The sequence below is a fragment of the Lissotriton helveticus genome, chromosome 2_1, assembly GCF_964261635.1.
Source record: "Lissotriton helveticus chromosome 2_1, aLisHel1.1, whole genome shotgun sequence".
NCBI classification, from domain to species: Eukaryota; Metazoa; Chordata; class Amphibia; order Caudata; family Salamandridae; genus Lissotriton; species Lissotriton helveticus.
Window position 1 is genome coordinate 962220649 of NC_136059.1, and position 16823 is coordinate 962237471.

A 16823-nucleotide genomic window follows, 5' to 3' on the forward strand; every position below is an offset into this window, starting at 1 on the left:
GCCTGAACATTCTGCACACCTGGCAGATGGGTAGCCGTTATCATCAGTCCTCTGGCTAGAAGCCAGTGCCAGATCGCCTGCGCCTCCTGCGACAGAGTGCGCGATCTCGAGCCCCCCTGCTTGTTGAGGTAATACATCGTGGTCGTATTGTCCGTCTGCACAAGCAGAGAGTTGGTCTGGAAGGACGGATGAAAGGCCTTCAGTGCCAAGTGAACAGCTCTGAGTTCCAGGAAATTGATGTGGTACGTGGACTCCGCCGGGGACCACGTTCCTTGTATCTGTAAGTCTCCAGAGTGCACCCCCCAGCCATGGAGAGACGCGTGCGTCACGATAGTCTGTGTGGGAATGTCCTTGTGGAAGAGAACCCCTCTGAGGAGATTCTCCGCTGAACACCATCACTTCAGAGACTGAAGAGCATGCAGAGACAGTCGTATCTTGTCGTCCCAAGATCCTTTCCTCTGATGCCACTGATCCTCCAAGCACTCCTGCAATGGTCTCATGTGCAGCCGTGCGTGTGGCATGAGGAAGATACAAGAGGCCATCGACCCCAGTAGAGAAGACACCGTCCTCACTGTTGTAGATGGAGTGGTCATAAGAGCCTGAGCCTTCCGAAGGAGTGATAATCGTCTCTCCTCCGAAGGAGACAAGCTTGCTGACAGCGTATTGATGGAGGCTCCCAAGTACTGTATGCACTGGACCGGAGTCTGGACCGACTTGGACAGGTTGATGTGCAACCCCAGTTTGTTCAAGAGAATGCACGTCTTCTGGAAGTGCGCTTGAGCTTCCGAGAAGGAGGAGGCCTTGATCAACCAGTCGTCCAGGTACGGGTAGACAAACACCTTGTTCTTCCTGAGGTGTGCGGCTAGCACTGCCATGCACTTCGAGAATGTTCTGGGCGCAGACTTCAGTCCGAATGGCAGTACTGTGTACTGATAATGATTGGCGCCGACTTGGAATCGCAGGAACTTCCTGTGTTTGTGTGCAATGGGCACACGGAAGTATGCAGCCTGTAGGTTTATAGCACATAGCCCATAGCCAGCCAGTAAATCTGATGCAACGACAGCATGCAAAACTTCTCTCTGCGAATCCACTTGTTTGCTTGTCGCAAATCCAGAATGGGCCTGAACTCGTTCTTGTCCTTCTTGCGAACCAGGAAGAACCGGGAGTACAGACCTCTTCCTCTTTGAGAAAGAGGTACATCTTCTATCGCCCTTTTCCTTAACAGGATATCGGCCTCCGCCTGGAGCTCGCGCAGCTGAAACTGCGAGCTGACCGGTGGAATTGATGGAGGCAGCCTGGTGAACCGAAGACTGTATCCATTGCAAACAATATTCAGCACCCACTTGTCCTGAGTAATTTTTCTCCACTCTGCCAGACAAAATTAAACACTTCCCCCCACCGGAGCGGGTAATGGATGTAGGGGAAGTAACCGCTCAGGGTCGAGACCCAGCTGGGCCCTTGTTCGCTGTAGAGGACTGCTGGCCTCCTCTACCCTTCTGGCGCTTCTGGAAGGGCCTCCGGAACTGCTGCTGTTGTTGCTGCTGCTGTCCCGAAGCCTGCCCTCGCCCTCTGCCCTGTGCCCCGAACCGTCTCTGGAACGGGCGGTAGGCCTTCTTGTCTTTGGGCTTCTCCAACCCCACAGCCGTCAGGGTCTCGGCCTCTGCTTTCATGCGGGCCATCTCATCGTCTGCATGCTTGCCGAACAGGGTTTCACCCGAGAAGGGCAGATTAGCCACCCGCTGCTGAGCCTCCGGCTTGAGTGATGTGAGCCTAAGCCAAGCATGGCGCCGTTAGGTGATCCCATGACAGTACCCATGGGCCGCCAAAAGAGATACATCAGCAGCCGCGCTGATGACCTGGTTCGATACCAGCATCCCCTCCTTCAGGATCTCCTGAAAATCCTCCTTCTTCTCTTGTGGCATGAGTTCCGTGAACTGCTGGAGGGAGTCCCACAGGGAACGATCATATCGCCCTAGCAGAGCCGCATCGCTAGACGCCTTCATGGCCGTAGATGCCGTCCCACAGGCCTTCCTGCCAGCTGAGTCGATCCATCGGCTCTCCTTATCAGGAGGTACAGTAGAAGACGGGGAGGTGGAATGTTGTTTCCTGGCCGCCGTCACTATAACAGAATCCGGAATCGGATCCATCCACAGATAAGCCGGGTCAGAATCCGGGGCCATGTACTTTTTAAGGAGCCGGGAGGGAGCGGCCTTGGGTGAGGAACAGCTCCTCCGCGGGTTTTACCAAGCCTGGTACTAGCGGCAGTAAAGGGCGAGACAAATGCTTCTTATGAAGCGTCTCAAAAATCACGGACGTCGTAGGTGTTGGAGCCGTCACCGTGATTCCCAATTTTGCTGCACCCCTCAGGAGAACATCCTGGAACGTGCTGATGTCGTCCACAGGAGACACTCTTGTCCCCGGGGATTCTGACAAAGTCGGTGAATAGGTCCTGGTCCTGGAAGAGTCCGTGCGGGACCGTGATCCGCACCTCCTATGGCGCCGTCTTGATCTAGTGGAGGATCTGTGACGACTCCTCGATCGCCCCCTCCGTCCGGAGCGTGATCGTGACCTCTTTTGCTTCGGTCGATCCGCCGGTTCCACAGGGGCGGGCAACTTTGGCCTGGCTGGGGTCCTCGGCCGAGGGGTCCCCTTGGGAGGAGTCGGATAACGGGGCAGGGAAACCGACCTCGGAGGAATCGGAGGCGGCTTGTCTGCCGGCAGCTGAGGTAGAGGTTGAGGACGCGGTGGAAGTGGTGGAAGCGGAGGCGGAGTGGGAGCCCGCGGAGCCAGCCCCCTTGGCAAGGGAGGAGGGGGCATAAACGACTTCTGCCTAGAAAGGGTATACACCACTGAGTACACCGAACCCGGTGATCTGCCTTCCTTTCTAGGCTGTGACGTTGGCGAGTCTCCCATAGGCACCTGGCGCCTGCTAGACTGACTCCTGGCGCCAGAACTCCTTCCGCGCCTTCTTGGCGTCGAAGAACGGCGACCGGACGGCGAGCGTCGGCCCCTCGATGACGAGCGTCTTCTCTTCGACAGCGAATGCCTTCGCCTCGACGGTGACCTCCGTCGCCTCGACGGCGACCTTCTACGCCTTGACGGCGACCTCCTTCGCCTCGACGGCGACCTCCTTCGCCTCGACGGCGACCTCCTTCGCCTCGACGGCGACCTCCTTCGCCTCGACGGCGATCTCCTTGACGTCAAGGATCCCCTCGATGACGATCTCCTCCTCTTCGCCGACGGCGAACGGCGGTGTCGCCTCGACGGCGATCGCCGACGCCGGGCCTCTCGACGTCGAATACTCGACGACGACTCCGACTCCGACGACGACGAAATCGTCACCGGAGATCTCGACGGCGGTCTGTTCAGTTCCCTCGACGCCGAACGTCGCTTCGACCCAGAGCCCTGGGGAGACGGGGAACAGACTGCAGTCATCCCTCTCGACGCCGTAGTCGGTGCAATCGACACAGACGGAGAATGGGGACGCTTGCTGGTCTTCCTGCCCCTGGGGAGCCCCCCAGAGGCCTCAGCATGGGCAGAGGAAGCCCCTCCAAACCCACCTTGCGCCTTCAGCCTTCGGTCCTCCAGGCCCGGAAGCCTGATCTTCATTCTGTCCCTCGGGGTCCTGCTAGAAAAGCCCTGATAAATGTCACACTCCTCTGGGACATGAGATGAGGGGAGGAAGAAGATACACACCTCGTGTGGGTCCGATTGGGCCTTCTTCCTGGAGCACTCTGGACATTTGTCAAATAATGCAGGCATATTGACAATCAAAGAGTGCACCAAAAGACAAACAGGAAGAAAAACCACCAACGTACTTCTGAAAAGCACTCAAATAACTTGAAAGAAGTGAAAAAATCACTAATAAACCCTTGAAAAGGGAGAGCTCAATGCTCCAGGGTCCTGCTTGCAGGAGCCGGAAAAAAGAACTGAAAGCAAAAGGGACCTGCAGTGCATTCTGGGATACTGTGAAGTTCTGTAAAGTTCTCTTAAAGACACAGTATCCTGTTCGGAGCCACATAATGGCAGCCTATGGGGCTTGTCTGTCCATTTCTTCCTCTCTATCATTCCAGAGGGTTTTTGCTGTTAAGGCAAGGTTTCTCTGTGGAGAAATCTGGACAGGCTGTGCTGTTTGTGGATTTTTGGTGGAATTTCTAGTTTAAGTACTGGACAGTGTAGCCGGTGGATATAGGCTGCATTATCTGTCTTTAATTCTCTCTTAAGTGTCTGTGCAGTTCTTCATTTTTCGACACCTTAAGAGATTATTTTTGATTGCTCCGGGGTCCACGCACATGGGCGGGACTATTCACTAGATTATAACTATACACAGAGATCCCCTACTACAGAACTAATATTCCAGCAAGTAATAGGGTTGCACATTGCTCTGATTTGTACGTACAGTTGGTAGAAACAGCAACCAACCCAGGTAGATCATGGAGTCCGACATTTAAGGCAGACATTCGGTAGCCTAGAGAAGGTAGAAGATGTTACTGGGGGACGTATGCCACAGTCCCCATAGTTAGTATTGACCATAGCTTTTCTGAAATATCTGTAGCGGAATTTTGTGCAGTCATTAGATGCATTGTTCCTAATAAAGTGCCATGATTGGATAAGATACCGGGAGACTTGTTGCGGGTGAGGTTGACATTTGTGGTGACAACTTTTCAACACCATTTACAGTTTTTTTGTAAGGGGCACCTCTACCCTTGACGTGGGCCGGGATTGAAAATTTCCCCATTTATAAAAAAAGGGCCCCTGTGAACTCCCTATCAACTATAGACCTATTTATTAGCTTGCACAATAGCTCTCAAAAGTTATTTACCAATATCTTACAAGGCAGACTACAGGATGGGATAACAGATAAATAACATCCTGTCCCTGCAGTAGGTCGGATTTAGGGAGGTCATGAGTACGGTCGACGAGGTGTTCGAACTTCTGATGCTAATCTGGAAAACTGTTACTCTGGGGATAGGTCACCTGTACACCGTATTCGTGGATCTCACCTCCACCTTTGATTTAGTCCCTAGGCCAATCTTATGGTGGGTGCTGCAGGAGCTGAGGTTGTCTAACTACTTACAAGATATTACAGTGAGGCTGCACAACAATAACTGTGCACACGTCAGGTGTGGGAAGGTGGGTGAGCATACAAAGCCATTTCCAGTCAATAGAGGGGAGAGGCAGGGGTGTGTACTTGCCCCCACGCTCTTCTCACTCTATGGCCTTAAAAAGCACTTCGACTAGGGTGACAATGAGGCTCCTAAACTGGCGGACACGAGGATCCCTACCCTCAAGTTCGTCGATGACACCCTCCTTCTCTCCAAATCACCAATGGACCTTCACATATTACAGGACCACTTTGAAAAAATTTGCATAACACAGGCCCTGAAATAAATGTGCCCAAAACCAAATTCATGGTAATAAACCCAGGTCGTGCATCCAGGGCAAGGTCGACATTGGCATGGAAACCCTTGGAGAGAGTGCAGATATTTACTAATCTGGGTATCACATTAACAGAGCTGGTGGGGTGGCAGGCACATAACTAAAACTAAGTCTAAAATTAATGATGGAAGGGGAAGGTTCTGACACTAAAGTACATTTGTCATGATTGTTCTCTTCCCATCTGAGCTGCTGCCAGAGAAAAACAAACACTGCAAATTATCAACGTATCGAAGACACTTTAATAACATTACATTACCATGGGAATGCCCCGAACTTTCAAGCTCAAGCAGCCATAGTGCTGCTGGCAGCTGGACAAACAAAGCAAATAAATACAGCTGCGTGGAGGGGAAATACTTTCTTTCAAGGAAGCACACAACTAAAATCCCCAATCAAAACATGTACTCTTGTGGGCAGAGCCAAAGCCCCTCTCTGTAGTACTCCTGAAAACGTTTTTAGGTCTCGGCTAGACAGAGCATGCGCTGTCTTGAAGAGATGTGTTGTGTTCTATCTGTTGGTTTACAGACTGCCCATCTCCTACCATTAGTAAACTTCAGCGTCGCCCTCATTTTCTTTAATGCCATTCATCATGGCATGCGGGCGTCATGCTCTCTACTTGTGTTTCGCATGAAACACGTATATGTCTCCTTACACTGCTCCGGAATTGCGGAGCTATTGCTAGGTCGAGCCTGGGCAGCGCATGCGCTGCAAGGCATGCTGTTTTCAGGTATGGCCTTGAAGCTCCGCCCAACTTTTCAATTGGATGCTGTGACTGCCTTTTGTAAATGTTGGCTTTTGATTTGTTAATAGTCCCTCCCTAATACTTCCTTGTCTTCTTTTGTTAACTTCCATCAGGACTGGACCTTTTACGTGTGTCCTTACGGTATTGCTTGCATTAGCCCTTCGGGAGAACTCTTTGCCTAATTAATCTAAAGAGCACTGGTGGGGCGCCAGCTTTAGCAGGTTTTTAAAATTGGTATTTGCAGTGCACTATGCGCTCTTTTACTTTTGCTTAATGGGCATTGGTTTAACTTTTAAATATGCCCCCCTTTTTGCACGGATGCTGCGCGAAGTGGGCACTGTGTTAATTACAATCTCTGGATGCCTCAACCATTGACCCCCCTCCCTCTCCATCCATGCCCTTCGTGTACCTTGTGGTTTTTTTTACGTACGCTGTGTCCGCTACATGGTGTTTGCATTTTTTTTTGCTATAATGGGCAGCCCTCACACTCTGTTAAACTGTCCTCCACAGCACCCACATGGCTGCCTCTCCTCCAGTTTCAGCCAGTGCTCATGCAGCTGCCCAACACCCACCTTCACCACTTTCATGTCGAGGGGGAGAGCGAAGAGGAAGGATTGGTGAACCTCCCTGAGGCGCAGTCACAACGTGATTAAACTAAAAAGTACACACGGAAGGCTTTTGCATGCATAGCAGGTATTTTTATTTCTGTTGAATTAAATAACTTTGTTGTTCAAAAATATTTGGTTTCTTTGAGCCTGTTTCACATGGTAAATATACTCCCCCATGGAAACTGCGATTTGTGCTGACTACTCAGCGCAAATCGCGGTTCCCATGGGGGTCAATCGAATGTGCCTAAATCATAATACTTGACTTATGTTGATCTGTCTTGTATCATTGACCTCAGAATTAATTGTTTTTAATGTTTTTCCGCCGTTCACGCTGTTTTTTCACCTTTGTGTCACTGCACTGTTCATCAACACAAGCATGTTCAGTGTACACCTGGTTGTTATGGTTACTTTAAGTTAAATTGTACCGTAGTGCTGATATAACTACTTACAAATAACATCTTATATTCTAAAAAACCTGCTCTTGGTCTACCTTTCTTTTTTTCCCCTTAAGTGATTTATACACTTTTTGTAATTGTCTTTCTTAAGGATTACCGGTTGAGACACTGATGTTTTTGCTATATACTTCACCCGGTCTCAACTGGGTTAACGGGTTTACTCCTGTGCTTTGTATTCTTTCCTATACGCTATAGGTAAGCATTTCTTTCTGTATAGACTTGCACTTTTTTGATTGCTGTTTTGCTTTCTCTGTCTCTCTGTGCAAACAGAACTTTAGTTCTAGCATTCATTACCTGCCGGGTACAAATGAAACTGCAAAAATTGTACTGGTGATGTAAACAAGCATTGTCAATGCAATAGGTCTCGAATTTGTGAGAGTTTAAGCCACTGTCACTGTAAATGACAATGCCTTTTATTTATCTGTATTCAAAACCAACACATGGATAAAAGTTTTTTCATTTACAATGCGAATAGCTCAAACTCTCGCAAATACGAGACCTATTGCATTGTAAATGCTCATTTTGTTTGTTTCCAAGCACTCTATAGGAGTACTTGTCTTTTCAGGCCATCTCCCTTGTACAATTACACACATATCACAAAAATGCATGCACGTGTACAAAACGTATGCATTTCTTAAAACACGATCCGTTGGTATTAGAACTCTTGCTCGGTCATCCATCTTGCCATAGTGCAAACGCAAGGCACTTTAAGTGCTCACCAGTTACATTACACAATGACACATTATTTTTTGGCACTGATCCTGCTTCAATTAAAGATTTTTTCCGATTGTTGCTTGCGCCCAGCTCCTCTTGCTTCTCTGCTTGACCCATCCTCCACTACCTCCCTCGTCGCTGCTTTTTTTTTTTTTTTTGCACAAAGTGACTCAGAGTTCGCTCAACATACTGTGATTCTGTGCTTTCAGTAACTTTCCGCTATGCTGAACAGCACATGTGCTGTTGACATCATGACTAAAGGATATTCCCATTGACAAAGCCAATAGCTTGGGCATTGCTGCGACCATTTGGCTTTGCCAATGCTTGTTTTATGTTGATCAAATTACTTCTGAAAACCGCTGCACCATCAAGCCAGATCCAAAAAGAATGTAGATCATTTTACACAATCATATTTGAGTACAAGCTCTTGGCCCTATTAAAATCTGAAAACATGAAAATGGGTCACTATTATTCTCTGAAAATGGTGGAAACTCTTGTAACAGTGCATTGTTCTAGGGTAGAGAAGACACAAACAACACAACCCGTCATCCTTAACATAGCGTATGCAAAACTGATCTTGACGCACATTTGACATTTTCAGAGAGTTCAGAGTCAACTATTAATAATTCGTAAATTGTGACTTTTTTTTTAAGACAGTTTTGTGATATTAAAACTGAAACAATAAATCCAAGAAAGCGGCGTGTTCTTGAGTCTAAAAAATAAAAACAGGCATGGGTAATTCCATATAATAACGATGGGCCGGCCCGGCCCAATGTTATGCTTGTCAGAAGGTTGGTCTAATGTGCTACATTAACACACTTTAAAAGCGGCGACATGCCGGGAAGTTTGTGGCCTAAAAACAATCCATGCAAATTTGTATACCCGCACTGTGACATGAGTCTTTGCAAGCAACCTGTAGTATATATGTGGTTAGGGAAGTATTCATCACTTAGCTTTACACTGTTTGTTCAATAAAGGAGATTACACCAGCAAACCTCTGGAGGTGTATTAATGAGGGATTACTACACAGCCCAGCACATGGGTATTTCTGTGTGTAGCCCAGTAATTATACAGGGTGAAGAGAGGCTGTACCTGCTGAGAAGCCAATTCCTTGTCGCTTTCATCTACCGCTACGTCACAGCCTACGCTTAAAGCCCAGGACCCGTCCATGACTCGCAAGTGCACTGCAGAAGAAGCGAGGCCAATCCCCACCTCGTTCTTTCACGACCCCCCACCCAGTGAAAGCGTTTCAGTAGTCACGCTCATCAACGCCACTTCCTGCATTGTGACGTTGCGGCACTAGGGACGACATGATAAAGTCAGGCAAAATTGTTACTGTTTTCTAACACCAGAATCAACGAAATTGTTTGGCTTTTACAGCTACTTTTATGAGTCATTCTCTCTATCTCTCTGTGGTGCTTGATCCAGTCTTTCTGAACATACGATGGTAGTTTATAACTGGGCACGTATGCTTTTAAAAATTAATCGTACTTTTAAAAAGTCCACTTGGTCTTTAGGTGCGGGACAGCCGTTAAAGAAAAAAAGTGCCATGCCACGGCTACCCTGGGACGTTTATGAGTCTGGTGTGATAATTAACGTAACTTGTAATGTGAGACATCAGCAGAGAAAGAATGAAGGTTTCAGAACATCTGAAATCACTCTTCAGGGCTACGCAACAGCGTGGAACCCTCGTGTTCTGTAGAAGCCAGCTGCGTCATGTGACTTGTACGTCACTGTTAGTGGCTGCCATGGCAACAGGACGCTTCCCCACGCTGGTTGCTCCCTGTATACCAAAGCCCGAGGGAGGAGGAGGAGCCCCGATCCAGCACCGGACGCACCGTGAACACCGGCACTAGGCGGACCCTACATCAAAGAAACAGAAATGCCGCTTAAAGTGCAAGTGGAACTTCAAATACAGGCGGTAAGCCAAGACACCTACATACACTGCTAACATACGTTGAAACATAATGTGTTAAATAAAGAATGAGTAAATATCCACACATAATTACAGACACATTGTTTTCGCCAATACATAAAGACATTCACTTACACTGCACATATACCCGTCCGTACACACAGTCATGGCTACAAAGTACCACTTAAAAATCGCTTTACAGACGGACACATTAATTTTTCAGGCAACGGAGAGATAAAGTGATTGGCCCAGAATCACAGGATGCTTGAACATCCTGCCAAGAATCGAACCTGGGTAGAGGACGTGGCCCTACGACCAGAGCTGCCGACTTTGGAGCGGGGTACCAGACTCGATCCTCGGCTCAGCATCCTGTGGTTCTGGGCCAATCACTTAATCTCCCCGTGCCTATAAAAAAAATTAACAAGTCCTTGTGTAAGGTAACTGGTGCTCATGTAAAGCGTTCCAATATCTTTAGGTCGTGTTTGGTTTGCGCTATATAAATATGCCCCCCTCACACCAAGAAACGAGTATTGGCATAGTCAATTGGTCTAGCCTTTGGGAGCTTATAAGTGTTTACCTATAGCTAATGACTTCTGGAGGCATATGCGGAGCGTACACCGAAGAAGCCATCAAGCTGGTGTAAACCTATTGCTTATGGTTAACAGCGCCGCAACAACATATCAAGCTTGGTAACAGCGGGAGTGGCTATGGAGGAGGCAGGGGCGTAACACAGGCCCCTGCAGCCCCCGCGGTGCGGGGGGGCCCTCACCCTCCAGGGGGCCCCGTCAGCACCGCACTTCTGCTGGGGAGCTCTAGATTGAGTCCGGAGGGGGCCCCTTCACGTACCCTGCAGGGGGGCCCCCTCAAGGTTTGTTACGCCACTGGGAGGAGGAGCTGTGATTAACTACAACACTGTAGTGTAGTTCCTATATTCCCAATAGGCTCTGTGCATTGGAATAATATACCCTATAGATATGACATATGACTGAGGTCAGTGTGTCTCTATCGAGTATACTAAACTTAATTGTGAGTGCCAGCTAGCTCAGAGGTTACTAGAAACTTTCTCGAATACACAAGAAGGGATTAGTTTCTGACAACCGCATAAACATGACAACTTTGTTTCCCAAGAATAAAACGTATCTTCAGAGTCGTGGAAATAATGGATAACTATTTTACTCAGTCAATCGTGCATGCTTCGTTTCTACAGAGTTGCAGAGAAAATAGAGAGATGGGCGTTTCAATAAAAGGGGTTTATAGAACAGTCTTCTTTCTCATGCAAGAGAGGTGAACTGCTACAATTGTTAGACAGAATGCAAAGTATAATGCGTACAGCGTAAACAGTAGTATAAAATAATACTGTAATAGCATTGTCTGGTGCTATGACATATAAAAATACATACATAAATAACACAGGCTAAAATACTCAACTGGTGCTTCTAAAGTAGGCCTACCCCGATGTACCTAACCTAGGTCTAGTACGAGGGAAGAAGTAAGTGTGGTCTTTAGCATAGGTTTAGTTTTTGCCAAGAATTGCCAAAGGTTTCTCTAGGTTCTAATTGGCTTCATACCTTAGAATGAGGGAGGTTGGTATCTCTTTCACAGACTTGATTTCCCAACACCCTGCAAGGGGAGTCAGAAACACTGGAGCTGGATTCTCGGCAGAAGAGGACAGCTTCTGATCAGTGCGTCAGCTGGAGAGTTGGCTTCCTTCGGGACTTGCTGTGGTGAGCTGCGTTGTGTAAGTAGATAGTCGAACTGCAGCAAACCACACAGTGCTTTCTGCCATAGCAAGAGAAGGTATATTTATACCTTGAAGTTGTTTAGGAATGCCAGTATTGACGTAAAGTCGGGCATATGAACGTCATGAATGAACCCCTAAGGAATAGATGTTGATGCATAATAAATGAGTTCTTGGAGAAATCAATATCCAAGCAAGGGGAAGTCCCTAACAGCTTAAGAGTCTGGTTTTCCAAGAAATCGTTGTGACGTAGATGAACGGCTGGAAGAAGCCATGCCTGTATTTGGGTAGCATGGACTATGCCTAAACAAGGACTGGATATCTATGCCTATATAAGGGCAATGTAATGTACCTATATAAGGGCATGAATCGGGAAATGCATACAGAATCTAAATCGACATACAACACCCACTCCACTTCCTTATGTATGACATTACTAAGTTCTAAACATGTTAAACATATCCAAATCTTATCTACACATGAAGTGCTAAAAGCATGTTTCAAATACATTGTAAATGATGTATCCAAACTAAAGCATTGGTGCTGTTCACATTAAAGCAAGTATTCATTCTAAGCACATGTTGACATTTTTAAATGCTCACTGAATGAATCACGAAAATATACATTTATGAAATGGCTCGTTAAATACAAAAGAAAAGTGTTGAAACCGTTTCATGTCAGATTACATAAAACTGTTTGTATGTGGACAAGGTCATATATTGTCTCTGGAAGTTTTTCAAAGAATTCTTGTTCTCTATGAATAGTTCTACTGTAAGCGGATTACTTGTACCAAAAAAGAAAAAGAAAAATGTGGAGAAAAAAAATAATCATAGGAAAAAGAGCTCCAAAGTTAGTACCTTGTTTTGAAAATTCAAAGTCTCTCAGAACACTGTGTGCCAAAATCAAAAGTCAGTGTTTGGGCTTGGAGAAAACATGAAATCTTCTATGTCTGTTGACAAAAAGTTGTCTGCCATTGTAGGCGAAAGTTGGATTACCTCGTTTAGAAGATTAACTGCACATAGATGTGAAGCATCGCCGTCAGCATTGGTCGCATTAGCAATGTTCGTAATGGATGGTACCTGCGTGCCTGTTTCCTCTCGTACCTCAGCAGTTGCAATTTGCGTCTGTGCGATCTCAATGAATGCCGTCATCAGAATTGGTAGCCACTGGGGACAACACAGTGCATGGGCATTTACTGGTTCAAGCAAAGTATCAACATCCGTTGGCATGGCTGATGGGAGTGTGAGACATGAGTCTAACATGCATTCTTCTCCGCATAGCAGGCCGCGTAGAACAGGTAAGATGCAATCTTGCCAAATTGGTCTGAATGACAGAAACCATGTGGTATTTAACTCTCGTAGACGAGCTAGTCCCAAAATTTGGACAATGTGCTCATGACACTTCATCGCCAGTAGAGTTGCTTCCATGCAGAGCTGGTTGTTGCTCATGAATTGGCTTGCCATATCACAGTAGTAGGAGCAAAAATAGAATCCCTGCAGCGAGTCCCAAAATGAGAGGCAGTCCGCCAAACACAGAGTGCACGAAGTTTGGAAATATTCATAGGACTGCTTGAAAAGGTGCTAACAGTCCAGAAAATGCGGTCTTAAATACATGTACAATACCTCTCGTATCAGACATGTTTAAGATACGACTTAACATTTCTGAGAAATGTATAGGGCAGTTTGTAGTTAAGAGGGCATGTATCTCGGCAGAAGTCCTTGCGACTTGCAGATCATAGGTCTCTTTGGCCGAGGTCAGTGGCACCGCTTTTTGCAAAATAATGGCTTTCATTCTGCTTAAAGTATCAATTCGTATAGAAGAGATGTTCAGTGAAGGCCATAAAGGCGACTCCCTGTCTATCTTAGTTTTAGGAAACAATACTTGCATACAGCAAGTGACCCTGGCTGACACAGTTACTAGATATGGTATGCCTGGCAACATGCCACAACAGCCGTGATCATTCAACATTAGGTAACTCCTATTCCAGAGCTGTCTAAAAATTGGATCAATCACTGCAGCTGGTGAACCTTGCAGGTGGCACGATAAATTGTTAGAAAAACCATCACAGGCCCGTGTAAGTTTATACCCTGACAAAGGAGAGAACTGCTTAGTGCATTTTCACAGTTTTTCCCGCTAAGAAACACTTCACGACCCCCACTCCAACATCTATATGTGTATGGTAATTCCCAGGATGCCTTGATGTATTCTTTACCCAACTTTTCATATGTGCCTGCTGATATATGTTTTAGGCAATACTGAAAATGGAAAATTGTAACAGGCAGAGAGATTGTTCCATGTATTATCCATTCAATAGACGTTTTTTCTTCTATTGTAAATGGCAATCTTTCTAGTTTTTCAATGCCAGCATCATATAGTCTGCTCCCCTTTGTGCCAATTTGATCTGTTTATCAGTGAGATTAAGTTCTGAAAATAGAGACGTAGTATTGATTAAACACCAAGGCACATAGTCTGAACGAAGGTTTGGCAACGTTCAGCCTAATCGCATGAAAGAACGTAGTTGCGACTGACCATGTTGCAACATGACCAAGTCCTGTTCCATGATGTCTATGGCAGAAGAGACTATGCTGTCCAATGAATATATCCTGGACGTTAACTCATTGTCAACCACAGAGAGAGTTTTATCCAAATGAATACGATCAATTTCTCGTATCCTTTCTGCAGTCTCTGCTTGCGTAATCTTCCATGCCTCATTATAAGCAGCATAGATACCGGCATATATAAAACGTTTATAACGCGGTGTTCTTAGTCCTAGCAAGAATTCCCTAAGATAAGCGCCATCTTTAAGTAAAGATAAGTGTTGTTCTACATCCTTAAGTGTAAATCTTTGTAGCCAATCAAGGCAGAGCTTCCCTACACTGTATGTTGTTACTATTCCTGGATGCTGTCTTTGAACATATCTTGGGTCTGGCCTAGTGAATGTGAAACCCTGTGTTTTGTTCACTAATCTATCTTGACTGTTGTTTGTGTCTGTGGGCCAGATTAACCATTTATTCCAATCTGGATCTGTTCTGTTGTGATGCAAAATAATAGTATGTACGTCGACCTCCCCCTCTGAAGTGTTACTGCTATCAGGTGTAGGTATAGACGGATTGTTCAGGTCTTTTATCTTGGCTAACCCAAGACAAGACTTCTGTTGGAAAGTGTCATTCAAAAACATAATTTGCTCAGGGATGATACTGGCTCTAAACATAGCTTCTATACCCTGGACCTGCCAATCTTTTGTGCCCCAGACAGTTTTCGCCTCAATGTTGTCTTTCCAAATGTCGAAACCTAGTTTAGACATTTGAGCATAAAAGGCAGCAGAATAAATCTGTTTGGTATTTGTCAACATACTTTTCAGTCCTGTTTTGTTAACATTTCTAAAGTAAAATTATTCTGGATTAGATACATTGAACCCTGAAAAGTCCGGAAATTTTCTTGCAAATGTTTTTGAGCTACCCTTTGGTGGCGTAGGACAATGTTCCCATTGGTTATACATTAATACATTTCTAGGATTTGCAGATTTGTGCAAGAAATGATGACCATAATGATTATAACAATACATTTGTTCATAGTCTGATGAACCTTCGAAATATTCATGATTTGTAAATACTGCAGACATTTCTAAGTTTGACATCATATTATTAACAGTCTCGAAGTCCCAATCATCAGAAAAGGTACTTGATGAAACAAAGTCACTTAATGAAATCTTGAATAAGTGTGGAATCTTCAACAGCTCCGACGGGCCAAAAATGTCATAGTCAGTTCTGTCCCAAGTTATACCCCCAGGTATAGGAACGGCTGCGATGTTCACTGATGACACGTCTCTTTGTTCACGATGAGATGATTTGTGTGGCTTGAGGAGTAAGTTGATGTTCTTACTTGCTGTGTCCATTTTGACATGTCTTCCATTTATTAGCATTCCCAAAGTAATTACCAGAGTCAACCAAAGTAGGAGAAAAAGCACACCCAACTCAATCCAAAGTTCAATCCATGGTGAAACCAGAAAAGTCTTTTCCAGGTGATGAAAAAGGTCTGTAGATTGTTCTTTTTACTGGCATCCTTTCAGGCTCGCTGGGATCCTCTGAAAACGTATCAAAGGTAATGAAATAGCCAGAGGCAGTTCTGTCAATTGTTGGGATTGTATCAGGATTCGTTGAAATCGCTGGAACCTCAGGATCGCTTGTTCCATTTGTGTAGTCAGATGCTACTTCATTGTATACAGGCGTTTCTTGATGAACTGTTATTTGGGTTTCAAGAGGTACAAGTTCCATAGCTTTGTTGCTTAGTCCTTCATTTCGCACTGCAGATTCTTCAAAGGTGAATAGTCTCTCACTTTGAACCTCTTGGATAGTAGCTAGAGCAGGGCGTCTGCTCCACTGGCGGACTCCACTTGGCCTACTGCTTATTATCGGCCTCATGATGTGGTTTGACCAGGTCGATAGACACGTACCTGTTCCCCGTTTTACCAGCAAAGGGCGGCAGTAAAACTGTTCTTGATCTGTGGATTGCTAGGACAGGTACCGGTTGTCTGTAAGAAGTCCCAAATTCCATCTTGTCCGCAATCTTTTCTCTGACTAGATCCCCAAGCTTAGGAATCCAGACAGGCCTTGCTGGGATGGTCGGTTTTTCCTCAGTGGTGGTGGTTTTCAGGATCACGTTACTTTGTTAAGTTCTTATTTCTTTTAAGTCCTGTAAAACAGCCAAACGATCTTTGATATCAAACGTTTTCTGGTCCACCACTGATGTCTGACAATCAGGGTCCGCAATCAGCATCCTAGTCCCAAAAAGGACCTCGTATGGAGTGATACGCCATAGAGAACTTCTTGGCAAGTTATTAAGACTACGTTGGACACATATAAGATGTTTGACCCACCTGTCACCCGAACCTAATACCTTAGCTGTAATAGTTTGCTTTATGTCCTGTTTTTTTCTTTCCACAACAGGATTTCCCACAGGATGGAATGGACTAGAATACCGTAATGCAACGCCCAAATTGGCCATGGCCTCCTTGTAAGCTCGAGAGCTAAACACAGGACCCTGGTCAGAATATAGCGTGCCGATTGCGTATGTGCCGATAAAGACTCGCAATCTTTTACAACAGTTCGAGCATCAGCCGAGCGCTGAGGCCACATCCAAATGAACCTTGAACACGAATCCACTGTGACCATGATATATTTATAGTTACCATCCCTTTGTAAGGGATTGCAGTGAT

The 16823-nt window shown here is 45.9% G+C and overlaps 2 protein-coding genes across 5 annotated transcripts in view; one reads left to right on the forward strand and one right to left on the reverse strand.

The window, feature by feature from the left end:
• The window catches only part of CDC37L1 (cell division cycle 37 like 1, HSP90 cochaperone), a 295015-nt gene extending 285823 nt beyond the window's left edge, over positions 1-9192 (reverse strand). Inside the window, exon 1 of the mRNA XM_078677395.1 lies at positions 9048-9192. Within this exon, the coding sequence (XP_078533521.1) occupies positions 9048-9125 (78 nt within the window). The 5' untranslated portion in view covers positions 9126-9192. The remainder of the gene's footprint in view (positions 1-9047) is intronic.
• A 519-nt stretch (positions 9193-9711) lies between these two features.
• Positions 9712-16823, forward strand: part of SPATA6L (spermatogenesis associated 6 like) — a 690230-nt gene continuing 683118 nt past the window's right edge. For all 4 annotated transcript variants that reach the window (XM_078677396.1, XM_078677397.1, XM_078677398.1 and 1 more), the window contains exon 1: positions 9712-9876. In XM_078677396.1, the coding sequence (XP_078533522.1) occupies positions 9838-9876 (39 nt within the window). In that variant the 5' untranslated portion in view covers positions 9712-9837. The remainder of the gene's footprint in view (positions 9877-16823) is intronic.